Below are 17,591 nucleotides of genomic sequence, written 5' to 3'. Positions count from 1 at the left end.
TCTTAATTCACATCTGTAAAGAAAGAAAACAGTGATTTTTAGCACTAATAATTATATGAAACTCTATGACTTGTATAGTAAAAAAATTTGTTTCATGGGCAAAGTTACTTAAAACATGATAAACCTAGTACTTTCTTAGCTAAATCTATACTTTTATTAGAAGTTACTATATGAGGTTTCATCTTATCCTATTAGACATGCATAAGGCTGTATATACCAATATATTAGTTTCTAATAAAGTTTTCAGATATGCACTCTGTATATATAAATTTAGAGAAATATACTCCATTAATTCAGATAAATATTAAAAACATATATTAATAATGTCATGGTTTTCTAGAATTTCACGGTTGTCGGTCCCATATTTTACTCAGAAATGATGACCACTCTCAGATTTCTAGGGTAAAAGGTTGCTTTCAATTAGCAGAAAGAGTGCTATCACTCTATAGGTACTTTCCAGAATTCAGGTACATTAAAGTCTCTATCTTCCGTCAACCTACTTTACCTTATCAAGTTGGGAAACTACTTCCCACAGTAAGGAATGCAAAACTGAAAGCTCTCGGCCCAGATCAATGTAACCATCAAAGCCTGGGGTGTTTGAGATGGTGTCTGGATTAGAGATCTCCAAAAGAAAGCGCTTCATTCCACCCCATTCATGTTCTAAAAAATCATTCATGAATGCCATGTATTCCTCTTTGTTACCAAACCTGAAGTAGAGGATGAGAAAATGAGAAAGAACATATTCAAGAGAGAGATGATCATTTTGCTTTGACTTTACACAGAATTATGACATTTTTTTTTAAATTTTGTGGAGGGAATGACTAATTTTATTATCTATAAGTAATAAATGCTATAACATACTTTCTTAATATCACTTTAATATTCCAATGCTTTGAATAGCTTTCTATTCTCTAAAGGGTAAAGCCAAACCTCTTTTTTTTTTTTTTTACTTCTGGTATTTGAATTTCTCTGTAATATAGGCCTCACTTACCTACCAAATGCTCACCAGTACAAACCTTCAATACTGCTAGTTTCTTCAAAGTCTCCCAAATATATTATACATTTTTGTCTTCTCCAAGCTTTTGCCCATGCTATTTACTTACACTAGAGAAAAACTTCTTTCCTTTGCCTATCTAGATTCTACCTATCTTCAGGGCCTAGTTTAAGTCCATAAAACCTGTTCCAAAATAAAATATAAATATTTTTTAGCTCAAATATGGATAAATATGTGTATTTCTGCATTGGCTTATATATAAATTATACAAAATTAAAATAGTACACCTCTAAAAAGCCACTATTTATACTAGAAAACAATCTGCTCGTTTTTTTTTTCTTCAATACATTGCTAATAGAAACTTGTTTTTAAGCATCAATATTGAATAAATCTTGGTCAATTTTGTAAATGTGAATTCCTTCCCAGCCATTTCTTTAACTTATTTTCTATAAATTATAAAAATAACATAAACTTACTGAAAAAAGTTTGAAACAATGAAAAGTAGAAAGAAAAAAGTGTGGATGTCTCATTCAAGCTACCCAAATATATCTGCTGTTTATATTTTAGTACATTTCCTTCCCAACTGTTTTCTCCTAATTTTCTTTTGAAAAATTTTAAACCTACAGAAAAGTTGAAAGAATATACAATGAATACCCATATGCCTTTCATCTACATTAACCAACTGTTATTTTTGCCAAGTTTGCTTTCACACCCTCTCTTTCTATACAGATTTTTTTTTTTTTCCTTTCTGGAACCATTTTAAACCAAGTTGCAGACATCACCTCTAAATAGTTTAGTGTCCATTTCTTCAGAATAAGGAATATCTCTTACATAAACCAATGCCATTATCACACTAAAACTTTTAAAAACACTATTCACGAATTATCTTATCTACAGTCTATATTTAAATTCCACCCATTGCCCCCAAAAGGACATATATTTTTTCCAACTTAAGATCCAAATAAGTTTCAAGTACTGCATTTAATCTCTTTTAATCTAGAACAGCCCCCCTCCATCTTTTGCATTTTTCATAAAATTGTCTTTTTTGAAGTGGTCAGGATAATTGTCTTAGACAATGTAACCACATAATTTGTCTTTTCTTCCCAACTTTTTTTATAGTTAGATTTTTGTATTTTCATATTGCTGGGGTAACAGTATACATACCACTTTTTATTCTACCCTTTTTTTTCCTACTAAAGCATTTTTATCAGCACTTTTAATTTAATTTTATCTTAATGCTCTATATTATTGGATAGTCTTTGTAAGCAGCTTGTAGTACCTGCAAATATTCCATTGAATGCATGTATCATAGGTTACTTAACCACTCCTCTACGAAGTGATTATTTAACTTGTTTCCAATTTTTTGCTATATTTATTAATATCACAGTGAAAATCTGGTAACCTGAGTGATGAGGTTCCCAACCCTCATCCAAATTTTAGGCCTCGAGTATTTTTTAAACTGTGTTTTTAAAGTGGTTACAATAGTATCACCTACTTGGCAAAGTTGGCCAGGTTCTGAATGACCTTGGCAATAAGAGTTAGAGTCCGAGATGTGCGGTCATCAGGATACTCCTGCATAAGGTTGAAAAGACTGGGAGACATAATGGCTGGACACAAAAAACGGAGAAATAATGAGGCACTGATGAGCCTCTCGCTGATGTCTTGCTTGCCACGGTTCAGGCACTGCTGCTTCCATGATGCAAACACTTCTTTCAACTCACGAGGGAAAACACTAGGGAAGGAAAAAAGTACCAAAACCTCTAAACACAGAAGTACCAGAACCCAAAGCACAAGTGATTCCACCCTGACCCAACATATCTCTGCTTAAGAGTCAGGCTGTGAGGAGGACCTAGTAGAAATTCTGGGATGAGGTTTTACCTGATTCATGGCTGAGAGGCGGTGGAAAAATTCAGAGGCCAGATGGAGACTGGAAACCCAAGGCTACAAAACTCTGGATTAGTTTAAATTTAGTTTTGCAAAGTGGGAAAATGGCATGAGGCTCCTGACTAAACCATCTGGTTTAGTATAACTCACCATAGTCTCTCCAAAGACTGTTCATCAAAAATCTTCCAAAGTTTCACCAATTGCTAGAGTTAGTGCAATGATCAAAATTCATGAACACATCTGTTCAACACTAGTAAATATTTTAGAAATAAAAAGAAATACTTTTGATATTAGAGGCTATAGTACTAATATTCTGGGGAGAGATTATATTTATGTAGATAGCCAGTTAAAAAGTACTTCTGCTTACAATGGAGATTTCAATTTTAGATGGGACTGTATTCGGGAAACTTTCAATTTCTCTCCAAGACCCTCCCCTTTGGTTGTAAAATAATTGTTAACATTGTGATGACTTTTACATGAAAAGATGTTCCACAGGCAGAGGATGAGATAAGCTCACCAGTAAGAGTTGATGATCTTGCAGAAAGCCAGCTCACAGCACATTTTCAGGTTGCTCTGATGGTCTATCAGTTCACTAGATGAACATTTGCTGGGATCCACTTCACAGTTCTCATCTGACTCATACAAAGCTTTGATAAACTCCCCTATTAGAAGAGAGAAGATGAAAATATAGCTATAAACAGTGTCTTCCTGAATATAATAAAAGGACTTACGATTTCTGTCCTAAAATGTATAATGGGGAATTCTTTTCTAGATCTGACAGGGAGGGCACAAAAGATGGCCCATGAAGCCTCATTGCTTTGGAACCCAAGAGTTGTCACATCCTACATACCATGTTTATTTTTCTTATCCTGGAAGTGGAATAACAGCAATCACTAACATCATCATCACAGTATTTATAAAAATGGTAATGATACTACTTAAAAAATGTATTAAACTAAATATATGTTTAATTAGTCATAAACTCGTTATTTGTTTTAAGGCTCGCTCTACTTAGGGGACTATTATTGTTATTGCAGAAGAACAAATGACCCAAGCTTGATTGAATAGTCCACTGAAGGTTTTAAGTGCTAATGTTGGTGCCAAATACAGATGCAAGTAAGGTTCTCTATGCTTACCTCTTGTAACGGAGACAGTCATTCAACACTGCACAATATTACAGCAGATCTCCTTACATAATCTGTATATGCTTTTCCATATAAATTTAGTTTAGAAGCCCTGTTCATATGGCCTATGTTCTAGAAAGATATACCCACTATTCCCTGAAAGAACAAATTCCTACCTTACCTGTTTATCCTCTAGTACACACCATAGCTTGTATATCTTCCACTACTTCGTATTTCATATTGTTTGTGTTTGTTTCATTTCTAGGATGAATACCTTTGGAGGTTAGGTACTAGGTTTTATTCATGTTCAAATCTTGACTCTTCTGAATAGCTCCCAAAATGTTACAGGTGCTCAATAAATATTTATCAGAGATGGCAGTATGTATTCTTGGTTTTTTATAGGTCTTTATGAAAGAGGAGTGGATCTTTCAAAGATTCTCCTAAATATGCGTTTATTACTTGAGGTTCAGGCTAGTTATAACAGACTTCATGAAAGTGAACAATAATGCCTGCAAAACTAAGTAGCAGCAGCAGCAGCAGCAGAAAGAGCATTTCTATCAAAGCAGTTAGTTTTTAGATAAATGAAAGCTTTTAAAAATACCTGTGACAGGCGATGAGAAGTGATAATTTTGAGGAAAAATGCTTAAAGAACAGGAAACAATGTGGTATACAGAAAGGAAAGTGGTGCACAGAAAAATTAAAGGCACTGAGGTCAGACACACTGACTGTGGGCCTTGGAAAAGTCACTTAATTAGTCTGAGTTTCAGCTGTCTTATTTGTAAAACAGTGTTAATAGTAAACACCCTGCAGAGCTGTGGTAAAGAACAGACATAATGCATGGAAAGCATGTAATATGGCACCTGGCTCTTAGTAGGAGCACCATACAAAAAGTATTTTAATGTAAAAATCATGCAACTTTTGAATAATTGTTTGTCAAGTGAAATGGCCAAAACTAATAAGAGCCTTTTAAAAATGTTACCAATTCTCACAAGATATGTATTCAATATGTTCTCTATGTCTCCTGTGCTATGTTTCCACAAATGAACTTCATTTAAAGAGTACCTAAATTTAAAACTAAGAAATCAGTGTCAAATATCCCATGTAAAAACTGGCCAAAGTCTACACCTGTATCCTAAATATTCTGTTTAGTGACTTCTTTTAGGTTATATGTATTCAAGGGAAAAAATACTAATATTAATAAAAAACATGAATATTAACAATATTTTTAATTCTTCAAGAAAAGCGCCAGATAGATAACTCCAGGGACCAGAAGTAAATTAATTGTCTATAGTACCAGCATAAAAAGTTTTTGTCCCTGATTATTACATATTTAAAATGCTCCAAAATAGAAAAATAATACTTTAACTGCTGAAAAAATAACTAGTGTTTGAACATGTAGAATGTACCATATTGAAAGGAGAGGCTTTTATTGATTTGTAACTAGAAGGTGCTTAACTGATCAAAATTACCAAGAGAGATTAAAAAACCCACTTGTTTGCCTTCTTGCATTTGAAAAAAACCAGAGCCAAAGGGGGTGCTCGTTATGTTGTTTACATGTTAAGTTTGTGCCCAGAATGTTCTATGACGTATTTTCTATGTAAATCATTAAGTCATTATTATCTAGCATAAAAATTACACATGTAGGAATAAGTCAACAAGGATGGACATATTACTGCTGAAAGGAATTTGCCTCCATTGCTAAAAGTGGAAATCAGGTCTTTTCAGGGCTTTCTTTTGTATATCTCACAGATAGTATTTCCTGTGTGTCACAGGATACCAAGGTGCAATCTGATTTCAAATGGAAAGGTAAAATAGGATAACAGATGGAAGATTTAAGTCTAAACAATGCAGAGTCTGTGCAGAAAGAGTAACGCTTTAATTAAGATAAGGACTGGCTAAGAAGCAGACAGATATTGTACAATATTACTGGCACCTTTTAAAATCAATTCTCTCTGAAAATTCTTCAAGCAGTCTGGAAACAGCATCTATTTTCTGCCCAAAGTATATGAAATATAGCAAAACTTTAATGAGAAGACAATACAGCCCCTGTCCTGAAGAAGCTTACCAATTAATTCTGTTTATGCTCTTAGAAGCAGCAGCCATTTTTACTACTGTGGCCCTTGCTCTTGGATTATAAATATTATTACAGAGATTTCTGAGGGGTTACTTGAATTTCTTCCCATATCCACTGAATTAATTTTCATGCCTCATTGAGCCCATCGGCCATTTAATCATTCACTGTCCTATCAAAGGACTGGTACCCACTTTTCGTTTTGGAAATTATTTCATTCAGAAATCCTGTTTAGCAGACTGAATTTTCAAATACGAATATTTGATTTCAAAGAAGCAGGTAGTCAATAAATATTCACTCCTATCTCCATAGAATGGAGAATACGGTTTGAGATGCTTTTTTGTTTTTTGGTGGACTTTTATAACAAAACACAAATCATTAAAGCAAATCATGAGATATAATTTATGACTGTAATAAGCTCTTTATGTAAATGACACTATAAACTTCTTTGTACTTTTCTTAAGCTCTTTATACCATTCTTAATGTCTATATGATTAGAGAAAAAAAATGACGATAAACAGGAAGACAAAAAATCTACTTCAGAGCAGAAACTAATTGTAGTAGCTAGTATAATGTGTCTGCTTCATGTAAACACACTGATCCTGTTTCTTTTTTTTTTTTTTTTTTTTTTAAACAGGGTCTCACTCTGTCACCCAGGCTGGACGGAGTACAGTGGTGTGATCTCAGCTCACTGCAAGCTCCGCCTCCTGGGTTCCCGCCATTCTCCTGCCTCAGCCTCCCGAGTAGCTGGGACTACAGGCGCCGCCACCTCGCCCGGCTAGTTTTTTGTATTTTTTTAATAGAGACGGGGTTTCACCGTGTTAGCCAGGATGGTCTCGATCTCCTGACCTCGTGATCCGCCCGTCTCGGCCTCCCAAAGTGCTGGGATTACAGGCTTGAGCCACCGCGCCCGGCCTGATCCTGTTTCTTGAATGACGACTCACTCTATTCCTTACAGCCTGGCTCCTCTCCTCCTGAAACCAGTGTGAGCGACCAGCAGTGATATTTAAAGTGCCAAATGCAATATCCATTCTTTTTCTTTACCTTCCATAATTTTCTATTGATGCTTTCTTCTCTATTGGTGTCTAGGACTCAGTATTTTCCTGTTTTCTTTCTTTTTGGATGCTCTCTCTTTCTCTGATTACTTCTCTGATTCCTCTTCTTCATTCTACACCATAAACCCAGGTGCACTCTAAGATCTATCCTTGGCCCGGTTCTCTTCCTGCTCTGGTAATCTTGCAGCTTCATTTAACCTCTCCACGTGCGTAAATTAGTCTCAAATTTCCAACAGCCAGCTAGACAGGTATCTTAGATTTCCTATCTAAAACCCCTGAGATTTCCTACTAGAACTTCAAATTGAATACATATGTAATTTCCCCTGTTTCACGCCTACTACTTCTGTGGTTTCTATTCCTGTTAAGAATCTCGTCATCCCCCTAGTCACTCACAAAACCCCACAATTCTCTGTAATATTTGTTCCCTCCTTCCTTCCTACAAACTGAAAAATTTGCCAAGTTCCATCAGTTCAACCTTACTATTTCTCATATCCATCTTCTTCTCTATTCTTACTTGCGTGATTACCCTCATTCAGAGTCTCATTCTTCCTTATTACAATGGCTTTTTTTTTTTTTTTGAGAAGGAGTTTTTCTCTTGTCTCCCAGGCTGGAGTGCAATGGCATAATCTAGGCTTACGGCAACCTCCACCTCTCTGGTTCAAGCAATTCTTCTGCCTCAGCCTCTTTAGTAGTTGGAATTACAGGTGCCCACCACCATGCCTGGCTAATTTTTGTATTTTTAGTAGAGATGGGGTTTCAGCATGTTGGCCAGGCTGGTCTCGAACTCCTGACCTTGGGTGATCCGCCTACCTCGGCCTCCTAAAGTGTTGGGATTACAAGTGTGAGCCACCGCACCCAGCCTACAATGGCTTCTTAATTGATTGGCTTTCAGTAGGCTTTCTTCACCTTTTTTTTAAAGACAAGGTCTTTCTCTGTCACCCAGGCTGGAGGGCAGTGATGTGAACATAGCTCACTGCAGCCTCGAACTCCTGGGCTCAAGCAATCCTCTTACCTCGGCCTCCCAAGTAGCTGGGACTACAGACGTGAGCCACCATGCCTGGATACAACTCGTCTTAGTCTGCTAAGTTAATTCCACTGAAAATACCCTGCTCAAAACTTTCAGTGGCTCTCCAATGATTACTGTAAACTTTAAATCTTCACCCAGGCATTTGAGGTATTCACAAACTGGTTCTAATTATTGTTTAATCTTTTTGTTTATTGTTCACATGTTTCTTTCATGTCTTTTTCTAGCTAAATGGTTTTATTCCACACATTCCTGGTTCTGTTCCACCTCTATGTCTTTTTGTTCATGTGTCCTTTTCCCCATGCTACTTCTTATCTTCTTATCTGCTCTTGCTCAATGTCTATTTTTAACCTTTCTATTCTTCAAACTACATACTAACATAAATGCATTTCACACAGAAAGTTTGACAATTCTATCAGCTGCATTCAATTTTTTAAAATTCTTTGCAAGAACACAGAATGTCTCTCTTTGGTACAGAGATATCCCTAATGTTATATCCTTATATTGCAAACTCCTTGAGGGTAAAAATCTCTCCAATCATTCAACATATTTTTACTTTCTACTCTTGATAGTCACACGTGGCTGTTGAGCATTAGAAATGGTTTATGCAAATTAAAATGTGTGATACATGTGAAATACACACTGATTTTCAAAAAGAATAAAAAAGTAAAACACCTAATTAATAACTTTTATTCTTTTAAGCCATTAAATAGTATTTGGATATACTGGGTCAAACGAATTATGTTATCAATTTCACCTGTTTCTCTTCATCCTTTTTAATACTGTGACTACTAGAAAATTTAAAATTACTCAAAAAATAAAAATAAATAAAATTACTCACACATGGGTCATATTATATTTCTATTGGACGGTGCTGCTCAACAGTCTGTGCAGGTAGTGGGGATATGGAGGTAAAACAAAGGGCTAGTTTCTTCAAGGAACTCACATCTGCTCTATCGGGATGTATATTAAAGTGACCAGCACAGTGCCTTACTCTAGTGGTTAATGCCTCAATTTCACGACCAAATCTGGAACTGCAAGTGTGTAGCCTAGTCAGCAAGAGCTACTGATTGGACAAAAATTAGTTATGTTAAAAATTCTAGAAACCTCAAAGGCAGAAATTTGTGGGGGAGTTGTGGGAAGTGGCAAGACTTTCTTCACTTTTGATTAGAGTTTTGCATGCATGATAACAAATGTCAGAGTAACACTCTCAAGACTAGGTAATAACATCATCATATAAACACCCAACACTTTGGGGAAAACAGACCACCTCAGATCTATCAGTGGACACTGCTGATATTACTGTGCATCCTGGAATCATGAAGCTGGGGACCCGGAGTAGCAGTGTATGCTGACAGGGTTTCTGTTTCTACATTTATTGTTATTTCTCCACTGGTGAGTACTGCAGAGACTTCTTATGGCCACGATTCAAACCTTAACACCTGAGTCAACTAGAACTAAATAACATGCAGAATTTGAGCTCAATTCATTTGTCTCATGGGGGTGAAATAACTTAAAATCGAAAGGTAAAGAAAAGAAAATAGATGTTTTTCTCTTTCATACCCAGTGCGTCATGAAGATACTGTTGTCCCACCAACTTGAGGTATTCCTCAATGGATTTGGTGGCAATAGTGTTCTCTCTGAAGATCAAGACATCATGTTCTCCACAACGATCCACCTCAGACATCACCAAGTCAGTCAGAAAATCCTGGTAGAATAATGTTCAATAAGGCAGAAAGCAACTGAATAAATAATATACATTAGAAGAGACTGCTGAAATATCAGACATCCTGGAAATGTTGCTTTAAAACTAAAGCTATCAGATTCATCCGAAAGGAAAAAAAGCAATCAGGATAAAATCTTAGGTGTTACTACCCCTACATTTAAAATTTCCTCAAAGATTTTCCATTGCACTTTTGATAAAGGCCATAATTCTGAATGTAGTCTACAAGTCCCTATATTTTCTGGTTTCTGTCTACCTTTCAAGACTTGTACCTTTTCTTTTTAGGTCCTTTAATACACCAAGCCCTTTCTAACACACACAATGTTCTCTATTTACCACAGAGCCTTTTTTTTTCCTCCCAAATACTGTTTTCAGTTCTGCTCTGCTCCCACCCTTGCTTCCACCCCTACTATCATGTAGCTCATTCCTGGGATCCTTTGGATTTTAATTCACACATCATTTCCTCAGTGAAGGCGTCCCTGACCAACATTGCCCCTGAACTCCATTAGTGAGCTGCACTTGCTCCATTTCATAGTATCATCTCTCTTTTTATCCTCTGCAGTTCTCACTGTAATCTTATTTATTTCTGTAATTACTTGATTAATATTTATTTTCCCCAGAAAAACCAGTTTCTGTTTTTGTTTACCACCATATCTCCAGTACCTAACAGTTTCTGGCATATATTAGGTGTTCAATATATAATAGCTACAAGTTGGTCCACAGTGTCAATGTAGAGTCTACTGAACTCATCACTTGAAGTCACTGTCTAGGCTATCTTTCTGTCTGCCCGCCCATCCATCCAACCAGAAGGACAGCATAAGGGGAAATAAAGGTGCAAAGAAACAGCTGCTTCATTCCTCAACAGTCTTAAAGAACTTCTTGTAAAGCTCAATATTGGTTGTTCAGTTTGAAATGTGATAACATCGTATATTTTGAATGCTATATAATTATTGGATATTTCAAGGGCTGCAAATGTCAAAATAGGAGGAATATGCTGATTTACTTTTACTTTAAAATTAAGCATTTTAAATGTCAATGGGACTTACTCTGGGGCAGTTTAACAGTATAACAGAGTTGTAGACTTAGGAATCACTATTAAACTTAATGCTAAGAGACAGGAGGAAACTCTTGGGGGTAACGGTAACATTCTGTATCTTGATCATAGTGGTGGTTTCAATGGGTGCAGAATCAGTCAAAGCTTACTGAACTTTTCCACTTTAAATGGGTGTTTATTCTACCTAAAGTGTATGTAAATCAATATTGTTATTTAAAAAAGCCTTACATATATTCTGAACCTTGAGCAACTGAAAAGTAGAAACATATCCATACAATTCAAAATTTCAGTGACACCTCACTCCAAACTTGTAAGTTTTTTAAATGACAGAATGCCCAAGATTATCATTAGTAGATTGAAACACAAAAGTTATAATCCATAGAAGCCAGAGAAGAGACTAAATATTGAATATATTGATATATTCTGACATATCAAGAAATAGTAATAGTACTTTATTTTGTTTGGTTCTAAATACATTATTCTGGCTGTGAATTTCTTTGGATCTGAGATGTAATTTTATTATGACCAGTTTGCATACAGTATAATGGTAACTCTTCGTAGTTAAGTGAATATCCTTCATAGGTCAAAGACTCTCTCAACTGATTTTTGTTCTTCCTATAACCAGCATATTTCTCCTTTAAAAAAAAATATTCCTGAGTTTTTACTTCTATCCAACGTGAAGTAAGATAAGTATATCATGAAACAGCTACCAATTGTATAATATCCCTTGGATTTTTATTCTAAATATAGATTTTAATCCCACAAAGACTCTTGCTAATACCCAATATGCTTCTGGAATACCTCCTTCTGTGCCTACAGGATAGCGCCATCAGTTAATCTTAAACAAAATACAGTGAGGAAGAAAACCACCATACAACACTCTAGAACTAAATTAAAGGTAAGGAACCTTGAACATGCTGTAGGGTTATCATGCCAATTCTACTATTTATTTTGTCAGACAAGAAAGAGCTGGCTGTGTTATCTATGTTTCACGCAAATGGACTTTAAGTGTTTGTTGGTCTCTCCATTTTACTTGTTTAGTTTTCTAATCTTCGTCTTTTCTGGATCTAATAGGTTTTCTTCTTAATTCTTCTTGTTTTTACCAGTAGTAAAGCACATTTCTCTAATTTGGGTTTCTACAGTATCCATTATTTTGGTTTATGAAAGGTAGGGAAGAGATTTCAGGTACTGCAATCCTCCTTTTTTACTTACCTTGGCTCTGCCAGTACTTTGAAGAATGTGCACTAAGGCACAAGCCAACTCCTCTTTATTTCTCACACTAATTACTGGCTCAAGGACAGAACACAGCATGGTGTAGTTGCTGGTGACAAATTCTGCAAATTCTTTATATTGCTCCATAGGCAGAATGGTGATAGTTTGGAAACGTGATTTAATCCGAATAGAAGGTCCTCCTGTCTTTCCTTTGTTGGGTGTAGGTGTACTCACCGGATACCACTTTTCTACAAATTGGCGACCAGTCACACTGGCAGTGGGGATGTTGACTAGCCCTACATAATTATTCTTGTCTTTTTTTTTCTTTTTTTCCACATCCTTGTAAATGTGAACTGTGATACTATGAAGAGGTGGAAGGCTGAAGAATTCAAAATGTTCGCCCCAGAAAATATTGTCTGCTTTGGTCTTGCTGGTTGTACGAGCAAAGAGGGTATCATCAAGGCACAGTTCGCAGAAATACTTCTTTTTAGGGGCAAGGTCCTTGGCTTCAATGATCCATAAACGAAGAACATTTTCAGCTCGCCTGCAATTGTCCTATAAAGAAGCAACAAAGTTGAATTTCAGAGCTGACATTGCAGGAAAAAAAAACATTTTTTTCTTAAGTTGGCAATGTTCATTAGGTACTCTATTAAGGGGAGTCAACAAATAATGAAAGGGATTGCTATCTCATTGCTTAGGTTAACGGCAAGCTCTAAACAAGAATGCATTAGAATCTTGAAGAATTACATATAGTTCATTCTATATATTAGTTCATTACATATAGTTCATTCTATTTTATTTACTTGGGTTAAGAAAATATCATTTTGTAATGGTAAGTTTTCATATAACCAGCTTAATTTCTGCAAATAAAAGAGATAAATTGTTAAGAAGTTTGTATTCTAGTCCCTCTTCTATCATGTACTAGCTTCTGACATGGCTAATTCACCTAACTTTTCAGAGTCCTTTTATCCATGCTGGTAAAACCATGGCAATAATATTTGCCAATAATATCTGCAGTAAGACTATTTTTAGCTTAAAATGATAATACAGTTTGGATATTTGTCCCTGTCCAAATTTTATGTTGAATTGTAATCCCCAATGCTAGAGGTGGGGCTTGGTGGGAGGTGTTTGGATCATGGGGGCAGTTTCCACATGGCTTGGTTCCATCTTCCTGATACTGAGTTCCTGTGAAATCCAGTGGTTTAAAAGTGTGTGGTACCTTCCCCCCAAATCACTCACATACACATTGTCTCTCTCGCCTTGCTCTTGCTTTCACCATGTGATATGCCTGCTCCCCGTCTGCCTTCTGCCATGACTGTAAGCTTCCTGATGACTTCCTAGAGGCTGAGCAGATAACAGCACCATGCTTCCTATAAAGCCGGCAGAACTGTGAGCCAATTAAACTGCTTTTCTTGATAAATTACTCAGTCTCAGATATTTCTTTATAGCAATACAATAATGGCTTACTACAAATGGTGTAACATATAAATGTGCTTTAAAACTCTCAAGCTGTAGACAAATTAAGGTATTACTACCACACTTACCTGCTATTAACTAACTGCTTACAAAGTTATACATTTTTTTGATACTTGAAGCTACTATTACCTTATTAGGTTGAACTGTCCTGCGAAGGTTTTCCATCCACTTATCTCTCTCAGAAGCGGAGTTACAGCTGAAGCATTTACTTCCACTTAAGTAGGTAACCTTCAACATAAAAATTAGACATAAGAAAAAGAAAACACTGGATTTCAGGGCTCTATCATTTGGGTTCATAGCATACCTCTAACTCTTAAATGATAAGGTCAAAATGTCCTGGAATTAGGATGGATAGATGGATGGATGGATAGATAAGAAAAACATGGTCTCAGATCCCGAACTACTCATGCTGTGGTTAGAAAAATAACATAATGAGCGACATCCTTACCAATACTAAAAAATTAATATACTAATTTAGTGTTATTGTTAGTCTCGTCCTCTGATGAAAATGTACTAAGAGTCCAATTTTATTGAAAGTAGACAAGGCCAAAAGGAATGCAGAGCTGTGAGTTAGACATATGCTATGAACCCAAATCATACCATAAGAAACTAAGATGATCTTTACTAGTTTTTTGATACCTATATCTACATCTACATCTGCTTTTTGGTTAGGTGGCATCCACATCCATTTCCAGGTATGAGAACAAAGGCCATTTTAAATTCAGCCGAGGAAATTAAAACTGGCCTATGGTTCAGAAAATCAAAATTAAAGGCCTTTTAGGCAATACCTTAAATTACCTGCAAATAAATATGTTCAACTTTTAGTTAATAAAAAATAGGTAATAAAGGATGAGAGTTTCTGAAACAGCTTATCAGATTTCTTGAGACTGTCTTCACTATATCATAGAAGGGTACTAAATGAAATCAAAGAGCTACTAATATTGAATTACTATCTTTGGAACCCATTTTTCCTCCACTAGGCAACCAGCCTGTTGATTTCTAGTCATTTATTAGGTTAACCTGACCACTATTAACATAGTCCTTTAAAAATGAAATATGTTGTTATATACTTAGCACCTAACTCTGGGCTTGGTATACAGCCTAATGTACTGAGTTCCACAAACATGAGAAAGTTCAACTGATTTTTATAAAAAAGAACACCAATAAATGTCCTGCCTAAATTGCTGAAGTTTGCTCACTTATTAACTCAATCTCTAGTCACAACCTAATAAATCCAATCAGATTATATGTTCTGTCCAACACAGCAGCTACTAGCCTCACATGGCTATTCCAGTTGAGATGTGCTGTAAGTGTAAACACACATCAGATTTGAAGACTTAGTTTTAAAAAAAATGAAACAATTTCTCCGATAGTGAACATGTTGAAATGATAATATTTTGGATATGCATGCAGCTTGTACTATATTTCTTTTGGACAGTGCTGGTCCATCAGAAGAGGAACCAAACATCTTTTGACTTCTACAACATCTAGTATAGGACTCATCTCTAGTCACTTAGTAAGCTCTTATTAATTAATCAAGTCTCAGCCCTAATAATTCTATGTATGTATAAATATATGTATATATAGTTTTTTAATTTTACTTGTAACTGGCCAGTAGTATATATTTGAAAGGGAGAAATTACCTTATGATAGTTGGCAATTTTGTTTATCCAAAAATCAGGCACCTGCAATGTGCTGGGGTCTGGGTTAGGTACAGGGGATTTCAAAAATACATAAGACATTTAGGTCAAAATGTCCTGGATGGATGGATGGATAAATAAGAAAAACATGGTCTCAGATCTTGAACCACTCATGCTGTGGTTAGAAAAATAACATGATGAATGTCATTCTTACCAATACTAAAAATTAATATACTAATATAATGTTATTGTTAGTCTTGTCCCTGATGAAAATGTACTAAGAATCAAATTTTACTGAAAGGAGACAAAGCCAAAAGGAATGCAAAGCTATCTTCAATAACTTTAGCTGCAAATGTGATTAGATGAATAGATTTCTAACTTTTTCTCTGTAAGTAGATAATTTCTAGCAACTGAAAACCAGTTAATTAAATCACACAACTGCACAGTAATGAAATCGCAAAATTACTAGACAGAAAATCCAATTGTTGTTTAACTATTCTTCCTTTTTTCTACACTTTATTTTTACCTCAAAGCAGAAGTCTTGTCCAAGGATGCTACTATGAAGTGGTTTCACTGATACAGGTTCCCCTCTACCAAGATCTAGACATTCCACTGCGCTGCATGGGCTCAGCAAGGATTCATGGGAACGTGACTCTTTTAGTTTAGGCAGCCCACGAGACCTAAAAGTAGAAAAAGATATTTAAGATAGTGTAACTTGGCCAGCAAGGAAATGAAGGTCTAATGCAACGTAGGATAACAATAAATGTACAAATGCCTAAGGGAAGAAATAAAGGAGGAACAAATTAATAGTTAATCTACAGTTACAGTAATAGTAATCATATTTATGTGGCAAATATATTCTCTCTATAAAACTATGTGAGTACACACACACTTTTTTTCAATATGGCATAAAAATATACTATAATTTTACTAGTCTTAAGTGAGCTTCAAATCCCATTACAGACATTGTTTTTTATTCTCATTCCTATCTTGGAAGATGGAGAGACATACACTCTTTTTTTTTTGAGACGGAGTCTCACTCTGTCGCCCAGACTAGAGTGCAGTGGCCGGATCTCAGCTCACTGCAAGCTCCGCCTCCCGGGTTTATGCCATTCTCCTGCCTCAGCCTCCCGAGTAGCTGGAACCACAGACGCCCGCCACCTCGCCCGGCTAGTTTTTTGTATTTTTTAGTAGAGACGGGGTTTCACCGGGAGGATGGTCTCGATCTCCTGACCTCGTGATCCACCTGTCTCGGCCTCCCAAAGTGCTGGGATTACAGGCTTGAGCCACCATGCCCAGCCGAAACATACACTCTTTAAGGTTATCTTATGTATTCTTTCTTATGCAAAGGTATTGCCAAAAGACAAATTATTTCTTTTTGTTTTTCATGTTATAGCTTTATCCTCTTATATCACTGACAAAATAGTAGTGGCTGAATCTTCATTTTGTTTCTTTCTACTTTGGAAGAACACACACACACAGAGTCAAAGCTAAGCTTTTTAGCACAAGACCTTGTCTTTCAAAAGTACTGATTTCCATCTCAATATAGAATTCTTTTCTGGCAGGCTTTTGGTTCTATACATGCTTTACTGTATAAGTATGAATAAAGAATAAAATGCCTTGAAGAAACCTCCCACCATGGAAAAAAAGGCCCAAATTCTCATCTAGAAGAGAGATCTTTGTCAGCACCATTCAGTCATCCTGGCTGATTTTGTTTCCTAGTTGTTTATAAGAAGAATGCTAGGAATCATGACTCTTGGCACTACAAGAGCCAGTACTTCACTGCCTTCCTCTTGAAAGAATTAAAGGAGTCAAACATATGAAGTACAATATTCTTGAATGCCAAACTGGATGGCCATGCAGTTTGACTCAATAATTATAGTATCTGTTGCAGGAAACACCCAGAGTTACATACATATATTTCAAGCAGAAGTACTTAGTAATAAGGATAAAAAGAAATGCCTTGTGTAAAGACAATCGTTTTTATAAAACACCGTAAATAAGCAGCTTCATTAACTACCTTGAAATAACTACATTAACACTAAAAGGAACTTAAATATTTAATGTCAGAATAGCTTTTGGTTAAATTACAAAGTAAAAAGATATAAGAAACTAGCACTAAGGCTGCTTTCTCCTTTCTACCTTTATTCTAACATTGTTTAATCAAATTTCATAAAATAAGAAAAATCTTAAGCTTACAAGGATTTTAGTTCTTCTTTCCACACACACACAAAAATAAGCCACCATTTAAAGTTTAGGCTGCAAAACATGTGTTCTGATATTTAGTAATTTTTAAAGTAAAAAAGTCAACATTTATATTTCTTGTTGATAGTA

At 35.7% G+C, this 17,591-nt stretch overlaps 1 protein-coding gene across 3 annotated transcripts in view; it reads right to left on the bottom strand.

The window, feature by feature from the left end:
- RASAL2 (RAS protein activator like 2) overlaps window positions 1-17,591 on the bottom strand; it is a 381,092-nt gene that overhangs the window by 19,283 nt on the left and 344,218 nt on the right. For all 3 annotated transcript variants that reach the window (XM_011981450.1, XM_011981451.1, XM_011981452.1), the window contains 7 exons: window positions 15,784-15,937; window positions 13,747-13,845; window positions 12,142-12,696; window positions 9,716-9,860; window positions 3,396-3,540; window positions 2,490-2,726; window positions 506-707 (listed from right to left, as the gene is read on the bottom strand). In XM_011981450.1, coding sequence (XP_011836840.1) covers window positions 506-707; window positions 2,490-2,726; window positions 3,396-3,540; window positions 9,716-9,860; window positions 12,142-12,696; window positions 13,747-13,845; window positions 15,784-15,937 — 1,537 coding nt within the window. The remainder of the gene's footprint in view (window positions 1-505; window positions 708-2,489; window positions 2,727-3,395; window positions 3,541-9,715; window positions 9,861-12,141; window positions 12,697-13,746; window positions 13,846-15,783; window positions 15,938-17,591) is intronic.

This window comes from Mandrillus leucophaeus, unplaced genomic scaffold, assembly GCF_000951045.1.
Source record: "Mandrillus leucophaeus isolate KB7577 unplaced genomic scaffold, Mleu.le_1.0 Scaffold226, whole genome shotgun sequence".
In the NCBI taxonomy this organism is placed as follows: Eukaryota; Metazoa; Chordata; class Mammalia; order Primates; family Cercopithecidae; genus Mandrillus; species Mandrillus leucophaeus.
This window is presented reverse-complemented; position numbering and strand designations above follow the sequence as displayed.